A 27125-nucleotide genomic window follows, 5' to 3' on the forward strand; every position below is an offset into this window, starting at 1 on the left:
ACGATTCATCAAACTTAGCATTGTCAAACTCCGGGCCATGATCATATCTAATACTCACAACATTATAGTCCACCCGCACTTGAATTTACCTCACAAATATAACAAATACTATAAAAGTTTCATCCTTGGTCCTCAGAAATAAAGTCCATGTAAACATGGAATAGTCATCAACAATCACAAAGATGTACTTCTTTCCTCCTCTGCTATGATCCTTATAGATCCACAAAGATCCATATGAAGAAGATCTAGTGTCCTTGAGGTTCCTACTTCCCTCTTTGGTTTAAATAAGGACCTCACTTGCTTCCCTTTGACACACTTTGTGATCCTTGAACTTTGACTTGGGCAGCCAACGAACCAGGCCCTTCTCTTGATCAACTTGTTCCGCAAAGAAAAGCTTGCATGCCCTAGTCGTTTGTGCCATAGCTCAGTATCATCTTCAATAGCACTTAGGCATGTAAGATCACCATCATTCTAAGAGTTGAAATCTGCAACATAGATGTTCTTGAACCTTTTTTGCAAACAGAACCACTTCACCAGTTATGAGATTGATGATAATACAGGGTTTTGACAAGAACTCCACTTTGTTCCCTTTCTCATGGATAAGGGATATGCTCAATAAGTTGTACTTAAAGACATTCATATACTATACATTTTTAATTAAACGGGAGAGTGTTTTTCCAATCTTTCCAACGCTAAGAATATAGTCTTTCTTGTTGTTTCCAAAAGACACACTCCCACATTGTAAGGCTTTGAGTGAGAAGTAATCATCCATTCTTCCAGTTATGTGTTTAGAGCAGCCACTGTTTATGTACCTTTTTTACTACTTTCCCTCACTTCAACCTGCACATAAAACCACTAATTAGACTAAGGAACCCAAACCAGTTTGGGGGTCTTGTAGTGATAGAAATGGTGAATCAATTTTTTTTGTCCATGCAGGCATCATATATTTCCTATTCAGAGAACCAGGTTCCTTAGCAGTAGGTTTCTTTTCAACAAAACTGTATTTCTTTGCTGAGATTGAAATTTAGCTTTATAGGAGTCCTTGCAATGACCAGTTTGATCACAATTAGTGCAAAGTCAATTATCAGTCACAGTAATATACTTTCTATGGGGATTATAGGGAGCTTTAGCCTTATGAAACCCAATTAGCTACATGTTTCCACTATTACTTTTATAGATAGATATGATTATATCAGAGGACCAGGTCCATTTAAGAGACTTATCTAAATCATTTTAAACCATTTTAAAGTCCTCATAAAGTTGTCTATTCTTTTCAAGCTCAATAGTGAAGCTTATTTTGACCTTTTTAGTTCACTTTTAATCTTAAGTTGAGCCTCACTAACCACTTCTTTTTCCTTAGGGGTATTCATTCACTTTTCTATTTGATTTTTTATCAAGATATCTTTTCTTGTTATTTCTTCCACTTATTCCTTTAGATCTACAATTATAACTACCAAGCCATCTCTCTCTCGTTCTACCCCTCCAATTTCCTCAGTTAAAATATTTTTCTCATTAATAAGACTGTGATAAACATCAATCAAACTAAAGAACCTTCTCCCTTTTCCTTGATCGAGCAACTTTGCTCCTCCATTTCTTTCATCTTCTCCATTTTAGTTTCCAAGTAATCTAGTTGAATGCCTATCTTATCAATCTCATATTCATCCTTCTTTATTGCCGTCGGATTGTCCAATTTTTCAAAACTTCAACTTGGCTCTCAAGTTTTCTGATCTCTTCTTTCAATTTAGGAATAACAAACTTTGATTTAGGGTCAATTTCTCCATCCCTCCAACGCAAAAAATCACGTTTTCTAGCACTCTATCATGAATAACAATAAAATTGGTATTTCAAAGTTCTATTTCTTGATATCTTAATTTATTTAATCTTGAAAATTAAGTCAACTTACCCCATAGTATGGACAAGACCTTTTACCAGGATTCCTAGGGGTCCAAGAAGTTAACAATAGCAGCAAATATCCATGATTACATCGCGCTTCTTCAGTAAATGCATGATTTTCCTCTTCCGTACAAAGCCTACTCAATCTTTTCGAACCATTATATACACCAACTGCAGTTCAAAACACAAGAAAATAGAAAAAAAAATTAAGTAGAAACAAACGGAATTTAACTCAAATAACCATAAATTACATACCTTTGCCTTCAAAAATCGAATCTTGAACGTCAATTGTTGCTGATTTGATAGTAAAATTAAATTAGGGTTGGTGAAGTTGGTATGGTGGAAGAAGAAATAAGGTGGTTCGGGTATTAAATTAGAGAAAAGAGGAATATATTACCGTTGAGGGTTGTAATTAGTGCTGACAAATTTTTTAATTTTTTTTCCGTTTTCGCAATTATACAATAGCAATAAACGTGCCCCTTTGTAGTTAGACACAACACGCTCGGGAGATGGCTTACAAGGTGCAGAAAAAAGCAGTCCTAAGAAGTATAGGATGGTATTGGGACACCCGTAAAGATTGAGTATGAACTTATTTATCGGGACAAGTTCAGAATGCATTTTATGTGTTATCTCTTTACTTACAACTTGTTTGGATGGTTGTTACTCATCGTTTCATAATGTATCGTATCGTACTATATTGTATTGTATTGTATCGTTTGATAGATACAATGTTTGGATATATTGTGTCGTTTGTCATCGTTTTATGATATCACACACTAACAATATGAAGAATAAACTTGTAATATTATAAAGAAAAATTATGATACAAGGTTAAATTACTATATAAAAAGGTAAGGTAAATGATAAAAAATATTATTTAATAATAATAAAGGGTGAGACTGAAAGAAAAAGACAAGGTAACGATACGACCACACCAAATCGATCGTTACATAAAGTGACATATTTCGTCGTTATGTAACGACGGATTTAACGATACGATACAATAAAATTTAAGTAACAATCAAAACAAACATTGTATTTAAAGTAACAATACGATACAATACAATAGATAACAATCATCCAAACAAGCTGTTATAGGACTATGTATGTTAATAACTTAGGAAATGTCTTTCTTTACACTTTTCTGTATTTTTAAAATATACTATAACAAAAAGGTGCTTTGGACTTTCATTTAGTCTTCAATATGTGCAAGTTTTTCAAAAGGACTTAACTTTACGTCAGAGGCGAATCTAGGATTTCTATTTCATGGGTGCACTACTAAAAAAATAGAAAAAATATATTAAATGGGAATTGACCCTCTTTCTCTTCGTAAATAACTCGTTCTTCAACCAAGTGCACCATTTAATATTTTTGTGGCATGGGTGTCAACAGTTTATATTATACCTATTTTAGAAACTATGTACATAAAATATTTAATTTTGCAAAAAGACAATGGGTTCATGTGCTTCATATTTTCCCCTAGAAATCCGCCCTTGCTTTACATATACTACAATATAAAACAAAGCCTAAAATAAATTTTACTATTAGTGTAATTTAATATATTTTAATAGGTTAATGATTTATCATATTTTTCAAATAAACAATTTCACTTATTATATGGATAGTTATTGTTATTTTCGAATTAAGCTACATAAAATAACATTATAATTGTTTATACAATATCAGTGTAATTTTTATAGTAGGTTATAACTTTTGATTTGTTCTAAATTATCAATCAATATTATTAAATAAAATTACTTGCAATTATCTTTTAAGTAACTTGCTTGTGTAAATATTTTTTGACATTGTAGATATATAGAACTTAAATTCTTATTTTTAGGTAACCTGTAAAAGTTCATGTACATTATTAATGTAAACAAGCTAATTTCTTTTCATAAACTCTATATCCAATGTTTGAACGTTTTCTCATTCAAATATACCCTCTCCGTCTTATATTAAGTTTTCGCATCTATTTTTTAAAAACAAATTGAAAAAGAAGAGCCGTTTGTGTATTTTTTTTAAACAATTCTAAAAAGTAAAGGTAATCTATTCGTGTGTCGTAAATAAACTCGTAAAAGATAAGTTATATCCACACAAAAAAAAGACCCTTTTTAGGATCGTGGCAATTTTTTTCGGATATACATAAACGGAAAAGTGACAAATGATACGGAATAGAAGGAGTAACAAAACCAAAATTCTTACCGTAATAGTATTTGATACTTAAATTAAATCAGACATCTAAATTGGGATTGGTGGAGTACAATGATTATTATTGCATATATGAACAGAATTGTCACATTCTTGTACCCAAGAAAAAGTAGTCACATGGAGGGGAACAAAATGTTGATGAAAGAAAATGCTTTCAACTCCGCTTGGTGATCGCTCATGGCTAATATAGGTAGGTCCAGAGCTAGCTAGTGTTCAGAAGTCACTTAAGAGATTGAATATGGGTCCTATTAGAATAGGCTGTAGCAGAGAATGATATTTTAATCATTTTAGATTAGAGGTTAAAAGTATTAGTAAGTATCTTGCACATTATCCAAATACATTAAACGTTATGACAGGAAAATTTTCATAATTATACTCCACTAGTTCTGCTACTATTCTAATTTATCCGATTTAGTAATTATTTTGGATAGTGTTACTGTGTTATATACCTTTACTTTATAAGAGTATCCACTATATTACGAAAAACCACCGCCTTATGCTTTATTTGCTTTCAATAAAGACTGTTCAAACACTTGTCTAAGAAGAACAGTCCCCTTATGTACAAACTCTACTACCCATCTTTCTTAACTTTTAATTATTTCCGTTTTAGCAAACAAAAAAAATCAAGTTTCCCTTCATTTCTTCCTCTGGTCTTCTTCTTGGATTATCATGAACCTCTCTCTCTATTTCTCATTTGCTCCTATACGATTTCCGCAATTATTCGGTTTCTAGCCAACCCCAACTTGATATATATCGGAATTAATGTAAGAGAGAGACATATCATAGTGACACGTACATACTCCTAACTGAATTTAAGTTTGCTATTCCATTAATTTTAATTTATATGGCTTAGTTGACCGCTTATGCATTAATATTTAAGAAACAAATCAAGACTTTGAAATTTATAGAGTATTAATTACTAAATATGCCATTAAGGTTGCAACAAGAAATTAAAAATTATATTATTTTAAAACTGTTGAAAAGGTATATTATTTTGAGACAGACTAATAACCATATAATTACACATAAATTGAAACGAAAGAGTAGTTTATAATGGTTCACGTCAGCTGAGCAAACCAGGATGTCATCTATCACCTCGCTGATCTAAGGGCATTCATCGTATTAAGTTGACATAGGTCTTCTTTTTGGTCTCTCTGTCTCTGTCTCTTCTTTTATGTGGCCAGAAATCCTTAGCAATCAATCTGATACTTCAAATTACTAATCATTTATTTGCTTCTCAATTATTTTGTGGCAATGTATACGGATAGATGTGATTACCCGCCATGTCATCATGTCACATATGTGCCATTTGACATATATTAATGTCACGTGGAAGCTTACATAAGAAGAATGCTAGCATTTGTGAGAAGATTCTAGAGAGGTATGAACATTTCCTTAGGAAAAACCTAGATTCTTATGGATTTACTAGGAAAGTCCTTGGAATCTTCTAGGCTTGTAGAGAATTCTAGAAAAAGCTCTTATCTTGTAAATATCAAGGACTTGTGTAATAATTAATATTTACACACTAGCCCCTAGGAGACTAGTATATAAAAGGGCTCATTCATTTGTAATTCATCAAGCAAATAATTCAAGTTCTCTCTAATACAAAGCTTCCTTGAACAATTCTCTTGTGTTCTTTCTACCATTCTCTTAGCGATCTTAAAGGTAGTAAGACTGACTTGGCATAGCAAGAACATGAGCAATTGGTGCAAGATCGTGAGCGAGTTGTCAAGTGCCGCACGTGTACTTAGTTAACAACTAAGGACGTGACAACGTGGTATCAGAGCGAAGGTTTCAACTAAAGGAATGGCGAACGACGGAGAAATTAACGTTGCCAACACCCAAGCCAACGTCATCCAGGATGCTGCTGGCAAGAGCGGTCGTAGCAAAAAGAGGAATGCCACCAACAAGAGCCAGGAGGTGCCACCTGAGGTTGTGTCAAACGAAGGGCTTACATCCCAAGAACCATCTGCCACTAAGGCGAGCGAGGATGAAGTGGAGGTCCTTCCAGAGGACGTCTCACTCGGTAAAGAGTGGGTGATGAAGATGAATGCGGGGATGGACGCCGTGGAGATATTTGGCCAACGTTTGGGGAAGGTGGAAGGCACCCTTAACGTTCTTGAGGGGCACACTCTTGAAGAGATTAAGAGTATCTGAAATGACTTGGAGGGACGTACACAGACTGAGATGGAACTAAGGCAAACCATCACTGCCTTAGAGTGCAGACTCATGGAGGCTTTGAGTACTATCGATGCTATGAAGGCAAAGATAGAGTCACTCGAGGAGCAAGTCAATGCTGGCGTGACCGAGGTAGCTAGCAATGTTGTGGTGACGAGGGAGGCCAAGATCGAGGCTCCCAAACCCCCAGTGTTCCAAGGTGTTCGTGATGCACAAGAAGTGGAAAACTTCCTTTGGCACTTGGAGAACTACTTTAGGCACGAAAAAGTGAGGGACGACGAGGCCAAGATCAATACTGCGGTATTGTACCTCTCAGAGACTGCCATGCTATGGTGGAGAAGGAAGATGGACAACATAGATAAAGGTCTAGGTACTATTAGCACATGGGATCAGTTCAAAGCGGAGTTCAAGCGACAGTTCTTTCCAAACAATGTCTTGTACGAGGCAAGGCGCAAGCTTAGGGAATTGAAGCAAACAGGGAGCATACGTAACTATGTCAAGGAGTTCACTACCCTTATGCTTCAAATCCCCAACCTGACCAATGATGACTTGTTGTTCCACTTCATGGACGGGTTGCAAAATTGGGCTAAGCAGGAGTTACAATGCCGACAAGTCGCAAATATAGACCAAGCCATAGTGGAGGCCGAATCATTGATAGATTTTAGGCATGACAAGCACGACAAAGGCAATGGCAAGGAGTCAAAGGTTAACAATGTCAAAGGTGGGGGAGACCGTGGCAAAGTCAAGGAGATACAACAACAATACTCCAAGACTCAAGACTTCAAAAAGTCGAGTGGCCGTCAGGGCTACGCCGAGAAGAAGGCACAGGTCGAGAAGAAGGGATGCTATATATGCGGAGGGCCACATGGCTTCAGGAATTGTCCTGACCTCAAGAGCCTCAGTGCCATGGTACGTGAGCGGAAGGAGCAGCCACAAGGAGAGAGTCCGGGAACCGCACAGTTGGGTATGATCGGATTATGTGGTGCTGTCACGAAGCAAGCTATCCAACCTACCGAGAATGGCAATCAGTACGTGGATCTCACCATCAACAACAAGCCTGCTCGTGCAATGGTGGATACTGGAGCAACTCATAATTTTGTGACTGAGGCTGCCGCAAAGAGACTAGAATTGAAGCTTGCTCCAACCAACTCTCGCATCAAGACCGTGAATGCCGAGATACAGAATGCTCGTGGGGTAGCTAATGGAGTTGGTATCAAATTGGGAACTTGGAAATGTATGACAAACTTTACCGTAACCGCTATGGATATCTTTGACATCATACTGGGGCAAGAGTTCTTTAGACATTGTCATACTTTAATCGACCCCCACCTCCAACTTCTCTTGGTTATGGAGCGAGAAGGAGCTTGCATGGTACCTAGCCAAGCACAACTCTCAGCTATGCACGTTGTCAAGGGGATCAAGAAGGAGGAGCCGACGTTCGTGGCAACCATCACAAGTCTGGAGGAAAACAAGAGTTTTCAAGAGACACTCCCGCCTTGCATAAAGAAGTTGCTTGAGGAAAACAAAGATGTCATGCCCAAGGAGTTGCCTAAGCACCTGCCGCCTAGGCGAGAGGTGGATCACAAGATTGAGTTGGAGCCAGGGGCTAAGCCACCCGCATTTGCCCCATATCGTATGGCACCTCCCGAGCTAGAGGAGCTCAGGAAACAATTGAAGGAGCTACTAGATACTGGCCACATTCGCCCATCAAAGGGACCTTTTGGCGCACCAGTATTGTTCCAGAAGAAGAAGGATGGATTGTTGCGTTTGTGCATAGACTACCGAGCACTTAATAAGGTCATCGTGAAGAATAAGTATCTGATCCCGCTCATTGCTGACTTGTTCGATAGACTTGGGCAAGCCAAGTACTTTACCAAGGTGGATCTTTGAAAGGGCTACTACCAGGTTCGCATTGCGGAAGGGGATGAGCCAAAGACAGCATGTGTGACGAGATATAGAGCCTTTGAGTGGTTGGTGATGCCCTTCGGCTTAACCAATGCACCGGCCACATTTTGCACCCTTATGAACAAGATCTTCCATCCCTACCTTGATCAGTTCGTGGTAGTCTACCTAGACGACATAGTCATCTACAACAACACCTTGGAGGAGCATATGAAGCACTTAAGGAAGGTTTTCCAAGTCTTGCGAGAGAATGAGCTATACATCAAGAGGAAGAAATGTGAGTTCGCACAATCAAAGGTGCACTTCTTGGGCCATGTCATTAGCAATGGAGAGCTACGCATGGACGAGGCTAAGGTACGTGTTATCCAGGAGTGGGAGGCACCTATAAAGGTAACTGAGTTGAGATCCTTCCTTGGACATGTTAACTATTATCGTCGGTTCATCAATGGATACTCAGCAAAGGCTGTACCATTGACTGAGTTATTAAAGAAGAACAAACCATGTGTTTGGGCGGAGCATTGTCAAAAAGCATTTGAATGCCTTAAGACAACTATCATAGAGGAGCCAGTCTTGGCATTACCTGACTTTGTCAAGATATTTGAGGTGCACACAGATGCCTCAGACTTCGCCATTGAGGGTGTCCTGATGCAGGATAAGCATCCCATAACATTTGAAAGCTGCAAGTTAAATGAGACGGAGCGACGTTACACGGTACAAGAGAAGAAAATGACTGTCATTGTGCATTGCCTTCGTACATGGAGACATTATCTGCTTGGGTCGAGGTTCGTGGTCAAGACTGATAATGTGGCTACTAGCTACTTTCAAACACAGAAGAAGCTCACACTAAAGCAGGCTAGGTGGCAAGATTTCTTAGCCGAGTTTGATTATGCGCTGGAGTATAAGCCGGCAAAAGGTAATGTTGTAGCCGATGCCTTAAGCCAGAAAGTCGAGCTTGCTGCAATCACTTCAGCGAGATGGGACATTTGGGAGGCTATAAAAGAAGGCATGCAGCATGATCCAGCAGCCAGACAGCTTATCGAGTTAACTAACAAAGGCAAGACGAGACGATTTTGGATAGAAGACTCTACTACTTACCACAGGTCGGCGGGTCTACGTTCCTAAGTTTGGAGACATTAGATGATGGATCATAAGGGAGATTCATGAACAATGTGGGCTGGTCATCCAGGTCAACGTCGCACTAGGGCCTTGGTTGAGTCAGTCTACTATTGGCCACGCATGCGAGATGACATAGAGTGCTATGTGCAGACTTGTCTTGTCTGTCAACAGGACAAGATTGAACAACAACAACCCGGAGGACTTTTGGAGCCACTACCAGTTGCAGAGCGTCCATGGGAGAGCGTGACTATAGACTTTATCACTTGCCTACCGAAGTCTGATAGTTATGGTACTATTATGGTGGTCGTGGATAGATTTTCCAAATATGCCACCTTCATGCCCGCCTTACCGGGTTGCACAGCTAAGGAAGCCACCAAGCTATTCTTTAAGAACGTGGTAAAGTATTGGGGCTTACTAAGGCATATCATCAGTGATCGAGAGCCCCGCTTCACTGGGAACTTTTGGAGAGAGTTGTTTGACATACTTGGCACGGAACTGCACTTTTCTACTAGTTTCCACCCACAGACGGATCGACAAACGGAACGAGTCAATGCCTTACTAGAATGCTACTTGAGGCATTATGTAAGCGCGCATCAGAAAGATTGGGAAAAGCTCCTAGACATCGCCCAATTCTCTTATATTTGCAGCGGAGTGAGTCCACTGGGTGGACACCATTTGAGCTAGCAACAGGCCAACAACCACAAACTCCACATTCATTACCAGCCGCATTCGAGGGAAAGAGGTTGGGAGCTTATCATATGGCTAAAGGATGGGAGGAGCAGCTCGACACTGCTAAGTCCTACTTGGATAAGGCAGCTAAGAAGATGAAGAAGTTTGCGGACCGTAAGCGGCGTCCCACATACTATGGAGTTGGGGACATGGTCATGGTGAAGTTTAACCCAAGATAGTTCAAGGCACTACGGGGCATGCATCAAAATCTGATTCGCAAGTATGAGGGGCCATTTAAGATCGTCGCCAAGGTAGGCAAGATCTCATACAAGCTTGACATGCCATCGTATCTTAAGATCTACCTTGTCTTCCATGCCAGCATGCTTAAACCATATCATGAAGATAAGGATGATCCGAGTAGGGGCCAATCAAGTCGGGCGCCAATGACTATCACCGCCTCGCATGATCGGGAGATTGAGGCTATCATAGATTACCAGGCCAGGCGAAAATAAGGGCATAAAGCCACTGCTATGTTCCTCGTCCATTGGAAAGGGCAATCACCGGAGGAGACCACGTGGGAACGATATGAAGACTTGTGGCAATTCAAAGATAAGATCCGAGAGTTTATGCAGCTGCATTGCGCCGCGGTCGTCGCAATATTGGGTGGGGGAGAGTGTGATGACCCGCCATGTCATCATGCCACATAGGCGCCATTTAGCATATATTAATGCCATGTGGAAGCTTACATAAGAAGAAGGCTAGCATTTGTGAGAAGATTCTAGAGAGGTATGGACATTTCCTTAGGAAAAACCTAGATCCTTATGGATTTGCTAGGAAAGTCCTTGGAATCTTCTAGGCTTGTAGAGAATTCTAGAAAAAGCCCTTATCTTGTAAATATCAAGGACTTGTGTAATAATTAATATTTACACACTAGCCCCTAGGAGACTAGTATATAAAGGGGGTCATTCATTTGTAATTCATCAAACAAACAATTCAAGTCTCTCTAATACAAAGCTTCCTTGAACAATTCTCTTGTGTTCTTTCTACCATTCTCTTAGCGATCTTAAAGGTAGTAAGGCTGACTTGGCATAACAAGAACGTGAGCAATTTGTGCAAGATCGTGAGCGAGTTGTCAAGTGCCGCACGTGTACTTAGTTAACAACTAAGGACGTGACATAGATCTCCGGTCAATTACTAAAAATGATTTAATTAAATGTTGAAACGTTTGGTGAGTTAGTAATAATGAGATCCACACGTGCATGAAGTGTTGTGTAGAGTAGTAGTATTAATTTTGATACTGAAGGGCCCATTGAGGGATGGCTTTATACAGAGAGAGAGAGGAAGATAATAGCTTTATTGGTAGGCCTATGTTGTCGGCCCTCTACATACCAAATGAATAAAGTTACTGATCTCTAACTTTATTTGTATGATGAAGAAAGCTAAAAAGCCCACAGTTCTCAGAAGATTGGCACGTGGGAGGTTGCACAGTGAGACCAAGTGCAAGACCCGGAGCCTTACGTTCACATGAACTCGGTATTTTCATCATAAATTTATGTATAAAAATTTATTAAAATTACACTTAACAAATATATTTATGAATATGATCCCATAATTTTAATTATATAATAATAAATTCAATAATAAGAATCTTAAAAGTTGAACACATAAAGATTTAACTTCAGAATCTATCTCTGATCCACCCCACCTAGAAGCGGATGTAGTATTCCACCGACGGATTCAACTAAATTCATAATTTTCAACGTAGAGTAAAAATATATATGTAAAAATTATTAAAATTGCAAACATATAATATATATGAACTCATAACTTTAAAAATATAATGAGTTCAAATACTAAATACCTTAAAAATTGAACTCATAGAATTTAAATTCTGGATCCGTCTGAAACCCCACCTACATCCACATCCACCCCACAACCCCCAATTGAAATGAAATGATGAAGATGATGAATTTGATGATTTTGGGCTGTGGGGGTGTGTGGATATTTTTGCAGAATCTATTGCTTGGAACCTTTATATGTGGGGCCATTTTAGGCTCAGCCTCCATGTGGGTTAGGAGGATTTTGTTTGATCCTTAACCATGTGCTTACCCATCTTGGTTTCAATTTTGACTTACCCTAATCAAAAGCAGTATATTAGAATGAAATTATAGCCATTTCAAATCAAACAAACTTATAATTAAGTCCGAGAAAAATGGTTAAATAGGATAAAAAAAGAAGTTAGAAAGGATAAATAGTAATTAATTTTCAAGCTGAAGTTCTGTTTGGCTCTTTCATTTCGCACCTAGAATGGATTAGATTAGTTAGAGCCAATTATGCAGCATCAAGAGCATAGTTTTAAAGAGCAAAGGTGGAGGACGGTACATTTTATCAGCAATGGAGCAGGCATTAATTAACCCCATTGAATTATTAAAATTCTAATATATATATATATATATATATATATATATATATATATATATATATATATATATATATATAATAAAGATTATATCATTTTCAAAAGAAAAAAAGTATTGAGTTCCCCTTAAAAGCTCACGTTTTGTAATTTACATAACCTTTTTCAACTTACAATAATTTGAACTACTCCTAGGCATCTCAAAATTCCATAAATTCATAAAATATTCAAAAAAAAAGATCAAAGACATTAAATATTATCTTTCTCAACGCCGCCGAAGTGATCATTGGAAGTTATTCCTTTTTTGGAGATCAAATACATCCCAAGTTTCAATTATCGTACATTCGAGAAATACGTTGCTTAAACCCTCGAATCACAGAGAACGACCTAGAAATTAAAAGAATCAAGGAAATAAACAAAATTGTGCCCACAAAAATTCATCAATAAAATCTCTTCTTTAAAAAAAACTACTTCTAGTCCAAGATATAATGATTATTTTTGTTTATGTCATTTATTATGTTGATTTGTCTGAGACATTGATCTTGAACGAATAATGATGCGTTAGGTATAATAAAGTGCAAGGACCTTGAGAAATCAAAGTGCCATTGTAGTTGTTGGAATAAAAGGAGAAATTAAATAGGCAAGATGAGGATAGAGAAATTGATATATTAAAAATCAAGACAAATGAAAGTGGCGTTTCTAAGATAAGGAGTCAATCTTTTCATCCTTGTTTTGCTGAGTTGGGGACAGAAAAAGAAAAGATAAAAGATGGTAGACTTTTCATGTGTTGTTGCTATTAATTAATATAATCTTGTGATTTTAGATAACGCCATCTTCCTTGAAAAGGCCATATGCCAAATTAAAGTACATTATATATTGTTTAATTAATAGTTTCAGAGAAAACACTTCGAGATAAAAAGCTCATTAATAAACTACATTTTAAAGTGTAAAAATTGCACGGGGCGTCCTATTTGGTCGCCCCCATTTAACCTGTACTCATTTTTTTTTTAAAACTTTTAATTTGTACCTACTTTTTAAACAACTTCAGCCCCCTTTCTCCTCGTCAAAGTTATATCCGCCTCTTCTTTCTCAAACTTCTCCTTCTCCCTTTTCTGCAAGAAATCTGCTACGGCTATGTATATAACTTGTATTCACACGACGTTTTTATCTAGGATTTCGTTTTCAAGAAATTAATAATCATTTTTAGAAAGAGCCTCTAGTACTTGGGATTTTTCCAACATAATTTGTGGAGAAACTTATTGCTATAGCCAGAAGTATAATTGAAGCAAGTAGAAAGCTAACCTTGTATATGTGAATTATATGTTTCTATGTTCAGAAAAAGAAAAATTTGTGTTGTCTGAATGTATAATAGAACTGTATAATGTATTTTCGAATATCAGTTGCTTAGCAATAAAAATGGCTGAGCAAAGCTGAGTGTGAGTTAGATGAAATGAGGTTGCTGCATTTAAAGCGGACGATAAGCTAAAGTTCGCCAGTTACAAACAAAAACTTCAGCTCTAGAGCTGAAGTTCGACAATTACAAAACAAAAACTTCAGCTCTAGAGCTGAAGCTTACAAACAAAAACTTAAGCAGCTGAAGTTCACCAGTTACAAACAAAAACTTCAGCTCTAGAGCTGAAGTTCGACAGTTACAAAACAAAAACTTCAGCTCCAGTTACAAACAAAAACTTCAGCTCTAGAGCTGAAGTTCGACAGTTACAAAATAAAAACTTCAGCTCTAGAGCTGAAGCTTACAAACAAAAACTTCAGCAGCTGAAATTCGCCAGTTACAAACAAAAACTTCAGCTTTAGAGCTGAAGTTCGACAGTTACAAAACAAGTATGACACCTAGCTTTATCTAATGATGAATTTGTTTTCGTTTATACGTCAAATTATTTAAATTATATCCATTAATATCAAGTTCCTTCAAACAAGGTTGAGAGTTTCGTACTTTCCGTTAGGGGGTACAAAGTAAATTAATAAATTGCGCCAAATTGATAATCGAGTCAAACCGGAAAAAAAAAATTCGATTATAGTTTGGTTTGATTTGGTTTAACTAAAAAAAGTCAAATCGAAATCAAACCAACTCAACATTACATGTATAGAAGTTTCAAATATATTTACTACATAAAAATATTTACTGCAATGTAGTTTATAAATATTTCTTAAATGTTTTCATAATTTTATCTTTTAACATATTACTTCAAGCTTTGACTTATAATTTTTGAATGCTCTAATAAATTTTGTAGTCCATAAATATTAGTAACTCAAATAAATCCCAAACCAAAATCAAATCGATGTTATGCTAACAAAAGATATTTAATTCAATTGTACTATGAATGACAATAGTGTTGGGTATTTATTTTTTTAGTTTTTTCATGGTTTAGATAAAATACACTACTTATTTTTTTAGTGTTTAGTCATATATATAATAGTACTTATTAGTCATACGTATTTTAGCAACTTTACAATTTTAGATTATGTTTATTTTTATTATGGCTTATTAATAATATTTATTTTATGTGATTTTATTATCTTTATTATTATTGAATATTTTAAGACAAATATCATGGCTCATCTCATATTTTATATTATTTTCTTGAAAAACACCTTATATAGTTATGTCTTGCTAGGATTAAAGAAATATTTGGAGTACAAATTCTATATTTTGCGCTATGAAAAAAAAAACAAAAAAAATCCAAAAAACCGAAAAAACCCGAGATAAAAACCCCGACTTGTATTGCTTTGGTTTAGTCTTTAAATTTAACAACCCGACACAATTGATTTGATTTGATAATTAAAAAGCTTGAAGTAACCCGACCTATATACACCCCCTACTTTCCGTATATGAGTGACGGGGGAGGGGATAAGGGGATTTAAACCCCATTAGTAGCGTAGCATCTCTTTCACTTTGTCCTCCCCCTAGTGATGTAATAAAAAAAAGTTTCTTCAAACAAACAAAAAATGAAATAATCCAATAATTAATATCAAAAGGACAAGATGAAACAATTGAGAGCATGAGGACATTGCTTTGCCGAAAGAGAAAAGGGGGATGATCTGTAAGCTGGAAAGTCTGCTGAAAAATACTACTAGCTAGTACTACTCCTACTTGCTCTGCTTTATTATTTTCACTAATTTGCTTCTAAACAAGCATGCTTCTGAATTATACCTTTACACAGCCAATAATTAATTATATGTTGTGTACTTTGTGTGTTTATAACTGCAGAAAGTAAATATTATGAGTTGGAAAGATGAGTTAATGCAAGTAGACAAGGGTGGCTTTAGGTCTGAGGTTGACTTACAAAGGAGATACCCTAGATAGGATAGCTTTTAGTTTTTATTCATTAAACAAATTCTGACAAAATCTTAAAGGGAAAAGACAATAACAAGTGTGCGTGATGAGGAGATCGGATTATTAAAGGTGTTTTGGTTCGATCATAATGCATATGCTTTGGATCAATAACCTAATTTTTTTTAAAAGGAATGGTCCAATGCGTTCTTAGAGCCCGTTTGGAAGGGCTTGTTTAACTGACATTTAAGCCATAAGTTAGAAATTTTAACTTTTGGCTTTTGACTTGTTTTTGTCATTTTAGCTTAAAAATAAGTGCTTAAAAACACTTTTTACTTTATCTAAAAACTATAAAATAGCTTAAAAACGATTTTGAATTAAAAACACTTAAAACAAACCAATCCAAACGGGCACTTAATAGCCCCTGATATATCGCATGCAAATGACAACTAGCTTTTCAGTCTCTCTCTCTCTCTCTCTCTCTCTCTCTATATATATATATATATATATATATATATATATATATATATATATATATATATATATATATATATATATTCTTAACGGGTTAACGGATTATCCGTTAAGAAAATTGAAATTCTTAAACTAATCTTAGTGAATATTAAAGGGTATCAAATGGGGGGATACGGTCATATTTGAACGTGTTAAAATGAGTTCAAATGTTTTATTGGGTCATGAATTGATTATTTGGATAAAACAAATGACTAACTCAACCAATCCTACTCAAAATCATTCTTTTTATGTGTTAAATTTTTAAGAAAAAAATATTTAATCACCAAACCGAGTAAAAAAAAGTGTTTTCTTCATAAATAGAAATATAAAAAAAGTATAAAGTATAAAGGAAGAAATACACATTAAAGTCAAATTATCAAATTTGGCAGAAATAGCATGGGATAGCTACTTTTTAACATGGTATTTAGTTTTTATCCAGTATTTTTAATGTTGAGCAAAAATAACCACTACTCTATTAAAATTAATACGGAAAGACGTTTTTACCCTTTCTTCATGAGTGCTATGTAAATATTAAAGATATGGTGTCCTTAACATTTACACTGCGCACATGAAATGAAGGGCATCATGTCCTTAACATTTACACTGCACATATGAAGTTAAGGACTTGACAGTACACTTTGTCTTTAATATTTACACAACATTCATGAAATTAAGGACACCATGTCCTTAATATTTAGGCAGAATAGGTAAAGACCCCCCTAAACTTGACACCCTTTAATGAGTGTACACCTTAACTATATGTGATTTTAATTACCTCCCTATGCTTACTTTTTCGGATTTTATTACCCCCTAAGTTCTATCGTGTATACACGCGCCGTATACATGTAAATGCTTGCTGATGTGGCTGTACACGTTGGAATAATTCGGGTATCCAATTAAAATACCCGACCCGCCTTGAAAATTAATCCCTCAAATTTAACTCATCCTTTTACCATCGTTCATTTGGTCGATAACATAGAAAAACTAGGGTTCACTACTTCACTCCCATCATCAATGACAGAGACGATTGTGCGTTCTTGAGCTTGATTTTGTGAGTCGATAGGATTCTCCGTTGAGGTGCTGCTAAAAGTTATTGTGGAGGAGCTAAAAACTATTGGGTATCTTTGATTCTCGCCAATATTTCTACTGTTTTCACTCTGAGTTTGAAGGTATGTGTGCCTCTTTCTGTTAGGGTATAATCAGGGGTTTTATGTTGATTGTGACTTTTGCATGCATGCCGATTAGGGTAAAATTAGGGCTTTTATGTTGTTTGTTAATTTGTGGGGGTCTTTACCGATTACTATTTATTTGTAATCTTCTGTATATAAATTTACAAACTTCTGTCTTGAGAGTTGTTTTTTCTTTTTTTTTTATTGCTGTGTAGGGTCCCATGGATACTAAGTATGTGAATCTAAGATGGAAAATTGGTGGGATATTGGTGAGTGAGGTAGGACCTCTATATGTTGGGGGTAGGGTTGAACATGTGACTAATGTCGACTGTGTCCACTTGTCAATACCAGAGTTAGTTGATTATGCTAAGGATTTTGGGATTACAAAGTTAGGAAAAACTTATATTATGAGTGCTAAGGGTGTCAGTTTGATTGAATTAACAAAAGATAGGGATTTAATCGACCTTGCTATGCTATTAAACAATGGGGACACAATAGACATTTTTGTCTCTTCTGACTCACAATTTGAGGAGGTGGATGCTATAGAGGGTAGCCAAATAAGCCATGTGGGCGAGCCTTTTAATGCATCTTCTAGCACACAACAAGACAATAGGGAATCTTTTGTTCCTTGTGGCCCTCCTTTAAATACTACTGCTGCAAATCCAGATCTAGGGTTACCTACTCCTTTGAATACCACTCAAGAAGAGGATTTACCCATAGATTGGACTTCCTCTTCAGAGGAAGAAGAATCTGCTGCTGCTGATGATGATGTAGTAGACATTGCTGCTGATTTTCAACAAGTAGACCAGCTGGAGAAAAAGAAGAAATAGGGTTACCTACTCCTTTGAATACCACTCAAGAAGAGGATTCACCCATAGATTGGACTTTCTCTTCAGAGGAAGAAGAATCTGCTGCTGCTGCTGATTCTCAACAAGTAGAACCAGCTGGAGAAGAAGAAAAAATAGCATCTGGTGATGAATCTGAGAGGTCATTTGAATATGGAAGTGATGTCCATGAAGAGTTGAGGGTTGTTAAAGAAGATCTAAAGAAATATAGACAAAATAATAGGAGAAAACTTAGGAAGGAAAAACCTGATGGATTTTTAGGTGAAGTTGGAGTTGATGAAGGTTATGAGAACATAGATCAGCCCAAAAAAAATATGAGAGACAAATTAGGAGTTGATGATGAGCCTTACTATGATAGTTCAGATCCAGATAGTTTTGAATCTAAATTAGATCTGGAAGGGGAGGTTGATCCTGTATCTGATAATGATATAGATGATATGGGACAGTTAAGGGGAAGGAAAAAAACAAATAGAGTGGTTTATGATCCTTCTGCCAAAATTGTTACTTGGCAATTAGGGATGGTATTTGAGAATGTGAAGGAATTTAGAGAAACAGTTACCAAGTATGCTATAAAGAAATGTATTCAGCTAGTTAAGGATCCCAATGAGCCCTATAGAGACAGAGTTAAATGCAAAACTGGTTGTCCTTGGTTGTTGTATGCTAGCAGGGAAGGTAGGAGTACAAACTTCACAATCAAGACTTACAATCCCCATAAGACCACTTACAACTATCCGTGTAATTCAAAATATGTGGCAAAGTAGTTCAAAGATAGAATTACCTCACAAACTAGAATTAAAGGTTGGGAAATTCAGGATATGGTGAGAAAAAAACTTGGTTTATATGTTGGTAAGGCTGTTTGTTTGAAGGCCAAAAAGATTGTGTTGAAAGAGATTATGGGGGATCATGTTGTTGAGTTTGGTAGGATTCTGTACTATAGGAATATACTACTCAAAACAAATCCTGGTAGCATATGTGCAGTAAAATTGTAGACACAGATGATGGGAAGAAGCAGTTTGCCAGTTTCTACATTTATTTTGCAGCTATGAAGCAGGGGTTTATGGAGGGTTGTAGGAGATGTATAGGGTTAGATGGATGTGTTTTAAAGGGTGTTTGTAAAGGGCGACTGTTGGCAGTAGTAGCAAAGGATGGGAATAACCAAATGTTCCCAATAGCTTGGGGTGTTGTAGGCACTGAAAAAAAAAAGCAAACATGGATTTGGTTCCTCAGGATATTGCAAACTGATTTGAACTTGGGAGATGACAGGGAATTCACCATGATAAGTGACATGCAAAAGGTATGTACTACTATTTTTCTGTTTTTTTGCTGTTTAAATACTACTATTTTTCTATTTTTTTTTGCTATTTAACTACTACTATTTTTCTGGTTTAAAACACTGTTGTTTTTCTGGTTTAAGTATTACTGTTTTCTGGTTTAACTATTACTGTTTCTCTGTTTTTATGCAGGGTCTATGTTCAGCTGTTGAAGAGATTTTACCTGAGTGTGAGCACAGAATGTGTGCTAGACACATTCTGGCAAACTGGGCTATAAAATGAAGAGGGATTAAAAGGAGAAAAAGATTCTAGAGTGTTGTTAGATCAACATTTGAGTCTGAAATGAAAAGAAAACTAGATGATCTTGATAAATTGGGTCATAACATTTGTAAAGACTTAGTTAAATACAACAAAGAAAGATGGTGCAAAGCATTCTTTCAAACATTCTCCAAGTGTGACAGTGTTGACAATAACATGTGTGAAAGCTTCAATACTTGGATATTGGGCCCTAGACACAAGACAATCATATCAATGCTAGAGGAAATAAGGGTCAAAGTTATGAGTAGGGTAGCAAAGATGAGAGAATTTGCTGAAACTTAGCAAGATGGTGTATCTCCAATGGCCATGATGGTGTTCAATACTAATGTTGAGAGGTCAATGAGGGTTGACTTCATGTTTAATGGAGATACTGGATTTGAACTCAAAGATGGTCCATGCAAGTTCATTGTAGATTTAAGAACAGGTTACTGCAGTTGCAGGTTTTGGGAACTTAAAGGCATTCCATGTCCACATGTTATAACAGCAATGCACTTCAAGAGACTTGATCCTTCAGAGCATATTGTACACTGGTACAGGAAAGAGACCTACATGAAGGCATATTCACACTTCATACAACCAGTTCCTAACATGATAATATGGCCAGAAAGTAGTAACCCCAAGGTATTACCTCCTCCAATTCAAAATATGCCTGGAAGGCCAAGAAAAAATAGAAGAAAGGAAGTTGGAGAAATAAAAAGGGCTGGAAAATTATCAAAGAAGGGAATAACTATGACATGCTCCATTTGCAAAGCAAGTACTCATAATATGAGGAGTTGTCCAACAAGACCAATAACTAATCAAGAGGTACCTTCCTACCTTCTTCCTTTATTACTATCTTCTTAGTTATCTAAGAGCTAATTCCTCATTTTCTCATATAATAGACTACTAATTGCTCACAACAATCAACAACAAAAACTTCACAAAAGAGAGGCAGAAAGGAATCTGACAATGCACAAGTAAGGCACCTACATACTGGAGGAAAATGGGGGGAGGGGGGCAAGAAGCCACTACAAGAGGCCTAGGCTTCAAGGACATGGTGTATTTGTTGCACAATCTGGTTTTACAAGTATTAATGTAAGTGTATTTTTTTTGTCCTTACATTTTAGGCACATTTTATTGTCTAACTTACTATGTGATGTTATTGTCTACCTTTAAAATGTATCTTTTGGTTTGAATGTTATCAGCATGGTTTGCCTACAGCCAGAAAGGTTTATACTGGCCCTTTAATTGATTGTACCCATGTTACTGGTGATATTGGATATAAGCCTTCTAAAGGTTTGAAATGGAAAGGGAAGGAAGTTGTGACTCAAAGACAACTTCAAGTCCAAGCTACAATGGCTAGAATCAAGACAAGGTCCCAATCCGGTGGAATACAAACAAGATCTAAGGTTATGGGGAAATCTCCCTCCAAGAAGACCACTTGAATTTCTTTACTGTTTGGATGTAGTATTTGATATATTGGACTTCTTTTTTTTGTTGAATTCATGGGGTGATTGTTTTAGTTGAATTCATGGGGTGTCTGTTTTTTGTGGATACTGATGGTGGTACTAAACTTTATTTTGTGAACCTATTTGTCATGTATATGTCTAGTTGTATATGGACAGCATAGTTTAACTCTATGTCAAATTACCAGCTATGTTGACAAAATGTTGTGATTGTGATTGCTTGTTTTAGTGGATAGTAGTGTCGAACAACATATCATATTGTTTAACTTCTATTACATACTACCAGATAACCATTATTTGTACATGAACAAAATCAAATTCAAAAGTAAACTGAAAAATAATAGAAACTTTAGCATTCTTTCCCTCTTCTATAGTTTGTTAGTCTTCTTCAACAACCTAGAAATAACAATGTTTTCTTGCTCCGGAAATGGAGGTTCATACCACTGAAAAAATCGACAAGAATTTGTCTTCGGATAAAGACTACATCCAAAGAATCGTCGCCCAGGATTTGCAGTAGTCCATGCAACTTTTAAAGGAGCTGGCTTGCCACATCTACAAAAAACATTCATCTTCTATCTTCCAGCTGTTGAAAAAATGACTGTTATTTGAGCAAAAAATAAGAGCCAAAAATAAGAGCCAAAATCTTAAGGGGAAATGGAATTTGGCTGGACAAAGATTGTGAGAAGATTGTGGTTGAAGACTTAGAAAGAAGCCAATAAATAGGGGTTGTTACCGTTGGGGGAAATTATTACCGTTAGGGATGGTAAATATTCAACTGCTGTGGCAAAAAATATACCCCCCACACGCACCCAGCCATTTGAACAAACTTCCACTGCCATGTGGCAGGTTAGGGGGGTATTAAAATCCGAAAAAGCAAGCATAGGGGGTAATTAAAATCATGTATAGTCAAGGTGTACACTCATTAAAAAGTGTCAAGTTTAGGGGGGTCTTTACCTATTCTGCCTAATATTTACACAACACCCATGTCTAGCACAAGGGTATTTTCGTCCGGACGAATAAAAATTTATTAAACACTGACTAAAGAGTAAATAAATTTTAAACAGTGACTAAAAATCTCTAATTAGTGGCTAACTGTGCACTTCATCCTCAAATTTGGGTGGGTTGGTCGGATTACAATTTTCTAGGCTAAAATGCTAAATTAGACACCTCTAGTACTTATCTAGCATGAGAAGTTCTTTAAAGATGGCAATTTAACTTTTCTCAAAATGGGGTGACAGTGACAGGAGCTGATCCTGGGTTAATATTTAGTTTAAGCTTTACACTTTCCCTTTCATGAATAATGTACATTTCTTGATATTGTTAGCTTTTACAACTCTGTTAAAGAGTAGAATGATATGTGGCAATTGACATCATTGTGAACGGATATAATTGTTGCCTGTTTGTTTGCTGGGTTTATATACTGAAAAAAATGAAGAAAAGCGAAAATTTCGTATGAAACTAATGGCGATTGTTGGAATAAGAGTAGCCTTACGTCGGTTTTCTTGGAACGAGAAATATGGAAGAAGGATGGGTCCAGCAAGAAATAGAATGGATTCTTTTACCCTTGGTTAATTATGTAGACTCTTTTACATAATAGGAAAATATAAATAAATAAAAAGGTTAGATTTTTTAATCAGTAGGTCGCTAATAGAAAAAAACGAGACTGGTTGGAAATTTTCCTTGGGCCAAGAAAATATGGACTGGGCTATGACCCAAAGCGCCTGAAATAACTGGGCCAAGAAAGTCAAGAATTAGTATTATGAAGAAAAATTACCAAAATAGTCGCCCACCCAACCGCTTAAATTTAAAATATCCGATGAAGATATATATAAGAAGGATGAGTCTAGAGTTAGCGAAGTAAAAATAGCACGGTCTAGCCAGTTTTCGGACTGGTCATTCAAAAATAGCCAGCGTTTACCAAGTCAATGAAAAATAGCCACTAATTTGCTGCAATAGAGATCGGTCCAGCATAATATACTGGAGTTCGGTGCACCTGTGTATGAATTTCCAGCATATTATGCTGGACCGGTATACTTTGCTGGCTCCAGCATAATATACTGGAGACTGGAGCACCGGTGCTCCAAACTCCAGTATACTATGCTGGACCGGTATATTATACTGGAACTCCAGTAAATTATGCTGGAGTATTTTTCCGAATTTTGAACAGTAATTTCGTTCAGATTTATCTTGACATGAAAAATGGCTAAATTTCGATTACTTTTGAAATTGGGCTATTTTTGAACGATCACTTGTAAACCTAGCTATTTTTGAATTTCGAAAAGTCACAAACTCCAGCGCCTGTTTTAAAATTTTCTTGTGCCAAGAAAAAATGGAAACGGGGCTATTAATCAAAGCCCATGCCATAACTGGTCCAAGAAAGTTTGGATGCCTGGCTAGGACCAAATGCTTCACAAATAACAAGGCCGAGGAAGTTTTGGTACCTGGGGCTAAGAACCAAAGGCAGCTATACGATTACCAGTGGAAGAAATTCAGGATTAGTTTGATTTATAGTTGCTAATTGAAAATTAGTTATAATCTTAAAATTGATTAAAATTTAGCCACTTTTATACATAAATATGAAATCTGGACTAAAATACCTTTAGGTGAAATCTGGATATATTCCAGCTAATATGTTGGAGTTAAAAATTTTACATATGAAATTATAATGTAATGTCCTTAAATTCATAATGTGCTTAATTATCACAAGGAAAACATGATCTGCGGACAAATTCGTCACAAAATTGTGATAGAATTCACCAATGCTGAGAAAAAATGTGTAGACATGTGGATTCCATCACAAATATATGAGGACTAGTAAAGGATGACCCATGCTGAGTATGAGCAAGGCCTAATCACTATATTGAATATTGAGATTTTTTCTAAATCCTTAAATAAATAGCTCATTGGATAAGGTGGGCAGTTTTGACTGAGGATAATGCGCAGGAGTTGAAGGGGCGGCTGACGGCTATGAGAGCCTGGAAGAGTGGTAGGGATGCTAGAGCTATGTAGACGACGACGGTGAAATGTATTAAGGAGGCAGCGGGAGAGGTGTTAGGGATTTCGAAGGGTTATTCTGGCGGGCACCAAGATGACTGGTGGTGGAATGACGTGGTCCAAGGTAAAGTTGAAGCAAAGAAAGCAACGTACCTTATGTTAGTGGAGAGAACCAACGAGGAGCAGAGGAAGCAAATAGAGTAAGATCCAAGAGACCTAGAAAGGAGGAGAAATTAGCGATCACGGAGGCTAAGACGACTTTGTTTGGTCAGTTATATGAGGAACTAGGGGGTAAAGGTGGGGACAAGAAGTTATATCGGCTGGCCAAAGTAAGAGAGAGAGAGAGAGAGAGAGAGAGAGAGAGAGAGGAAGACTCGTGACCTGGATCAGGTGAGGTGCATCAAAGACGAGAAAGGTAGAATATTGATGGAAGAGGCCCAGATTAAGCAAAGAGGACAAGTGTACTTTCATAAACTTCTAAATGAAGAGTGGGACTAAAATATTATGCTAGGGGAATTGTGGCACTCCGAGATTCATCGAGACTTTAGGTACTGTAGCCGTATTAAGGTTGAGGAGGTCTTGGGGGCTACGCATAAGATGAATCGGGGCAAAGCGACCGAACTAGACGAGATTCCAGTAGAATTTTGGAGGCATATGGGTAGAGCAGGCTTGGAGTGATTGACTGAGTTGTTCAATATTATTTTCAGGATGAAGAGAATGCTAGATGAGTGGAGATGGAGTACGATGATTCTGTTGTACAAGAACAAATATGATATCCAGAATTGTAACAACTATAAAGGCATAAAGTTATAAGTCATACCATAAAAGTTTAGGATATGGTGGTGGAAGAAAGGGTTAGGAGGGCGGTGTCTATATCAGAAAACCAGTTCAGGTTCATGTTGGGTCATTCTACTATGAAAGCTACCCATCTTATCACACTACAACATTACACATCTATAGCTATGAAAAATATTGTAGCTAAATATGAAAATTTTCGTGGCAAAACACTTTAGCCACAATATTTTTTTCCGTAGCATTCGTAGCAAAATGTAGTGTAGCTAAAAGTTAGCTACAGACTTTACGTGGCCAGTGGCTAAGGATTAATACTTATTGCTACAGAAATTTTGTGTGTTGTAGCAATGATGGTATAAGCTTTTTGCTACGAAAAATATACTTATAGCAAGTGATTTTATTCCTTTGACACGACGAACAAAATTTGTAGCAATCTTCATATTGTAGCCACGAAATATTGTGTTGTAGCAAAAGATTTAATTTATTTGCTATGCAAACTCAAATTTTGTGTCTATTTTTATAGCTTAGTCTTGTAGCAACAATACTCATCTTTAGCTACAACTTAAAAAATCCATAGCTATGAATTGAAGCATTTGCCATAAACCTTTTCATATTGTAGCTAAAATTTCATACTTTTAGCCATGAAATATATAGGACTATAGCAAACGATATTGTTAATTTGCTACGGAAAGTAAAAATAAATAGCCATGTTCTTGATATGTGGCAATTGTAGGAGTATATGTTTAGGTACAAATTCAAAAATCCATAGCTAAGATTCCACTCTCTTTTGCCATGAAGCATAAAATTGTAGCAATAAATTTTTTTCATTTTCTATGAAAATATAAACGTATAGCCATGTTCTTATTATGCGACAATTATATATATGTTTTGCTACAAATTTAAAAATTTCATTGCTACTAATTAAAAAATTTGCCACAAGCATTATTAGCCATACTGATTCATATAAAGCCTATTTAGAAATAGAATCAAATTTTGGCAATGAAACATATAGGAAATTGTAGCATAAGATCTTCTTCAATTACGCAATAAATGCAATATATTAGTAAAAATATTTAACAAAGGTTCAACAATATCAATGTCACGACCCAATTTTCCCTCCGTTGGGTTTCGTGATGGCACATAGTCTTAGGGACTAGGTAAGCCTAACATTTACTGAATATCAACCATAATAAAGAAAGTCTAACAGCTTCAACATAGAAGTCTTTATGAAATATACATCTTCCCAAAACCGGCGGTACAAGTCATAAGCTCTATAGAGTTTCGCTACAACTTCTAAACATAACTGTATGAAAATAAGCACAACATTGTGAATATAAAATAGGAAGGTGACTCTGAAGCCTGCGAACACAGCAACAGGGTTACCTTGAGTCTCCTCGGCAAGAATCCACACAGCTACTAACGAACAATACCTGGATCTACACAAAAATATGCAGAAGTGTAGTATGAGCACACCACAGCAGTGCCCAGTAAGTATCAAGACTAACCTCGGTAGAGTAGTGACGAGGAACACTCAAGATACCTACTGGTTTAATAAACTGAACAAATATAAGTACAGAAACAACAAAACATGATAGCTATATAAAGACTACGCGATATGGTTAACAATACAGAAATTTGCAATAAGGAAGCAAAACAATAAGTAACAGCGGAACACCATAATAAGAACACAGAAAGTGAATGGGAATACAACCCAAATCCAAAATCACAAATACAGTAAAGACAAGTCATAACTCAGCAATTATGACAGTTTTCACATTAGGTCATAGCCAACAAACTTCAATCAATTAGTCGAATCCTTCAGTTGATAAAAATATTTTGAAATATACTTCCATCAAGTAAATATTTTTTTTCCAAAATAGTTCTCTAAAAATGAATACCTTTCGAATATAACCTTTTCAGATAAATATCCTTCTAATATAAGTCACTCTGTGACACCTCATCTCATAATCATACAATACGGGTTTCAATACCTGAACCCTAACACTTGACATCCTGTACCCTCATCACACCTCATAATCATACTGACAACTCACGTGCCCAAAAGAGCCATTCTCACATGGAAGGAAAATAAACAAGGGTGTGCATC

General features: G+C 36.4%; 1 protein-coding gene across 1 annotated transcript; it reads left to right on the forward strand.

The window, feature by feature from the left end:
• Positions 1–20087: 20087 nt before the first annotated feature.
• On the forward strand, positions 20088–20630 carry LOC107818749 (uncharacterized). Its single transcript, XM_075256233.1, has one exon. The coding sequence runs from the start codon at positions 20088–20090 to the stop codon at positions 20628–20630; it is 543 nt and encodes a 180-aa protein (XP_075112334.1).
• The last annotated feature ends 6495 nt before the right edge of the window (positions 20631–27125 follow it).

Source organism: Nicotiana tabacum, chromosome 6, assembly GCF_000715075.1.
Source record: "Nicotiana tabacum cultivar K326 chromosome 6, ASM71507v2, whole genome shotgun sequence".
Taxonomy (NCBI): Eukaryota; Viridiplantae; Streptophyta; class Magnoliopsida; order Solanales; family Solanaceae; genus Nicotiana; species Nicotiana tabacum.